The 3021-nt window shown below is 46.1% G+C and overlaps 1 protein-coding gene across 1 annotated transcript in view; it reads left to right on the forward strand.

Annotated features, from left to right (window-relative positions):
* The window catches only part of RIMBP2 (RIMS binding protein 2), a 56399-nt gene that overhangs the window by 23952 nt on the left and 29426 nt on the right, over positions 1-3021 (forward strand). The window contains 1 exon segment of the mRNA XM_031059510.1: positions 264-314. Within this exon segment, the coding sequence (XP_030915370.1) occupies positions 264-314 (51 nt within the window).

A 3021-nucleotide genomic window follows, 5' to 3' on the forward strand; every position in this document is an offset into this window, starting at 1 on the left:
CATCCCTGCCAGGCTGGGAGTGCTCAGGAGCCCATGTGCTGCTGCTCCAGCTCAGCAGATCCCCCTGCCCTGACACCCAGCCCCAGCTCAGCATCCCTGGCAGGCTGGGAGTGCCCAGCGGGGCTGGCACAGCCGCCCTGCCGCTGGGAGCGGGCTCAGGGCGCTGCTGGTGTGCTCACAGCAGGCTCTGTGTGCCCTGACTCACTGCTTCTCCTTCTTCCTCCTTGCCCTCTCTTTTCCGCTTTCCTCTCCCACAAACCCAGGCTCAGGTTGAAGCCAAGAAGGAACATGAAGGAGCAGTTCAGTTGCTAGAGGTAAGATCCCCTGGGCTCCCCTGGCTTGTTCAGCTCCCTTCTGAGCAGGGTAGTTTACAGAATCATCACTTGTGAGCATTTCAAGGAATGTGCAGGCAAAGAGGGTTTTTTTTTCTCTTCTGATATAATTGCATCCTTATAATTATAAGATTTATAATTCAGTTAGGAGGGCATTAAGCTGAGCTGTTGGAAGTGATGTGTGTTTCTCTTTTGGTACCATTTTTTGTGAAATACTGTTAAAGGGAGTGATTAATGATGAGAATTTTGATTTATTAGGCTGGAAATACAGCAGCAAATATCAATCAGTTACCTAGGGTTCCTAATTAAATACTGTCTAATGAACATAAAGCAACGTGTCAAAGAAGCAGAAACTGTAAACCTAATGAAAGAATTGAGATACTTCAGAAACCTTCAAAGGGTGAGGTGGAAAGAGAGCACTTCATTTTCTGCCTGAGGAAGAGGCATGCAATGGTTCCAAGTGTTAATGTCCATATCCTAAAGAACGTGCAAAATATGATAGATAATAGCACGTGCATTGGCAATATTCCATTTAGAGATTTGCTGTTATCTCAAGGCCATTTCCAGTCCTTTTACCTTCCCACAGTATTTCTGGATGTACTTGCTGGCTGTGCCTCAGTGAAAAGTGGGCTTTTCCTGCTGCATTGATCAACTTTTAAAAAAATAAATTAAAGCAGTGGTTTGTTATTATCTATACAAGTTAATATTCGCACAGGGTGTGTTTTACTCATAGGCTTTCATTAGCATCATTTAGATTAAGTTTGTTTTGGCTTCCAGACTGTAAGCTGAAGTTTTTATTTAATGCCTACTGCAAAGTGTTTGACGCAGGAAAACAGAAACAAGACAAGCAGATTATTTAACCCCCCAAGCTGAGCACAATTCTGATTTAGCTGATTTGTCTGCAACCTCTGATTCGCATAACCCCAACGAGATTTCCAAAGCTTTTGCTTTTTATTGCCACCAGCACGTTGTTTGTTAGCATTTTATCTTGTGTGCCTGTTGCAGTTTCAGATGGTTTTGTTTCGTGTGCAGTGTCAGATCAGCAGTGCTGTTTGTGTCGGTGCATGTTTTTACACGTGTAGCTCTTCTGAGAGACTGCTTTGAAATGTAAAAAAATTACCCAGAACTGTTTTTATTTCTTTGTTTATTTCACATCTCTTTGTTCACTGTGTCTTGTTTGGGATTTATTGCTTTGCCCTTCACCCAGAGCACCCTGGACAGCATGCAGGTATTTTAGGGCGCCAGTTCTCCTTTCCCTGTCCTGAACCCTGCACTTCTCCCCTGGAATGGGACCAGAGCCCTGCCTGACCTTGCATGGATGTGTGCTACACTGCTATGCCAGCATGCTGTGCATTACTGCCTAGCACCAAATCATCCCCAGCAGGATCCTTTTTGTGCAAGGAATGAGCCTGGGCATGGTGTGACCGGGGCCCCATCCTGGTTTGCAGCCGGCCCCTCACCAGCATGCCCAGCAGGAGTGGCTTGGTGCTTTCCTCAAGGCTGTAACCTTGTGGGTTTTGTCTGAATGCAGACTGTTCTTTGCCTTGTGGGTTTTGTCTGAATGCAGACTGTTCTTTGCCTTTTGGGTTTTGTCTGAATGCAGACTGTTCTTTGCTAATGAAGGGACTGTTTTGTGTGAAATTTGCACCCGAGGCTGATGTGAATTCAGATTGTTTCAGATTGTTCCTTGCTAATGCAGGGACAGTTTCAGGTGCTATTTGCTCCTGAGGCTGATGTGAATTCAGACTGTTCTTTGCTCAAAACCACAGCAAAAAAATGAAAGACAAAAACCCCAAGCATTTCATGTTTGTGCAAAACTCCCACAATGTCTGACCCTTGCTGTTCTTGGTTTCATATTCAGTCAGATGGACACCCTGAGATTTCTTTTGCAGAAATAAATTAATTTGTGTGTTATGAATGCAAGGAAATTATATCTTTAAAATTGACTCTAAATTTAGAAAAAGTATTTGTTAGAAGAAGAGGAACAAACAGTGCCACCTTGTATAATAGAACATTTGGATTTTTGGGTTCTTCTGGGTGCTGTCAGCATTTTCCTTCAGCTAGGAGCTCTTTATAGGTGCTGTGTAATACAGGTTGTTTTCCTGATATATAAAATGTACAGGTTTTTTACACGAACAGAGAATGTTTTTTCCTGTAGAAAGCCAAAGCTCTTAGTTCAGCTGAAGGAGTTTAATTGCCATCCAGACTTGCTTTGTTGGTACAGCTGCTGAGCTAAGCAGCAGAGGGGTTTAATGCAGGAGGGTGATGTTTGCTCACCACAGAGCACCAGCCTGGCATGGGTACATGATCACAGCCTCATGTGGCTGTGTGTGAGTGTGCAGGTCTGATAAAGGGGCTCCCTGCTGCAGTGTCTCCACTGCTCTTGCTGTCTTTGAGTCAGACATGGGGACCCCCCAGAGCTGCCCATGCCCTTGGTCCTGCCTGCAGCCAGGGAGGGACCCCAGAGCTGGGGGGCTGTGTGTGCCAAATCCCCATCCTGGGGGGCTATGTGTCCCGAATCCTCATCCTGGGGGGCTGTGTGTCCCAAATCCCCATCCCAAATCCCCAGAATGAGGGGCTGTGTGTCCTGAATCCCCATCCTGGGGGGCTGTGTGTCCCAAATCCCCATCCCAAATCCCCATCCTGAGGGGCTGTGTGTCCCAAATCCCCATCCCCAATCCCCATCCTG

This window comes from Geospiza fortis, unplaced genomic scaffold, assembly GCF_000277835.1.
Source record: "Geospiza fortis unplaced genomic scaffold, GeoFor_1.0 scaffold145, whole genome shotgun sequence".
Classification (NCBI taxonomy): Eukaryota; Metazoa; Chordata; class Aves; order Passeriformes; family Thraupidae; genus Geospiza; species Geospiza fortis.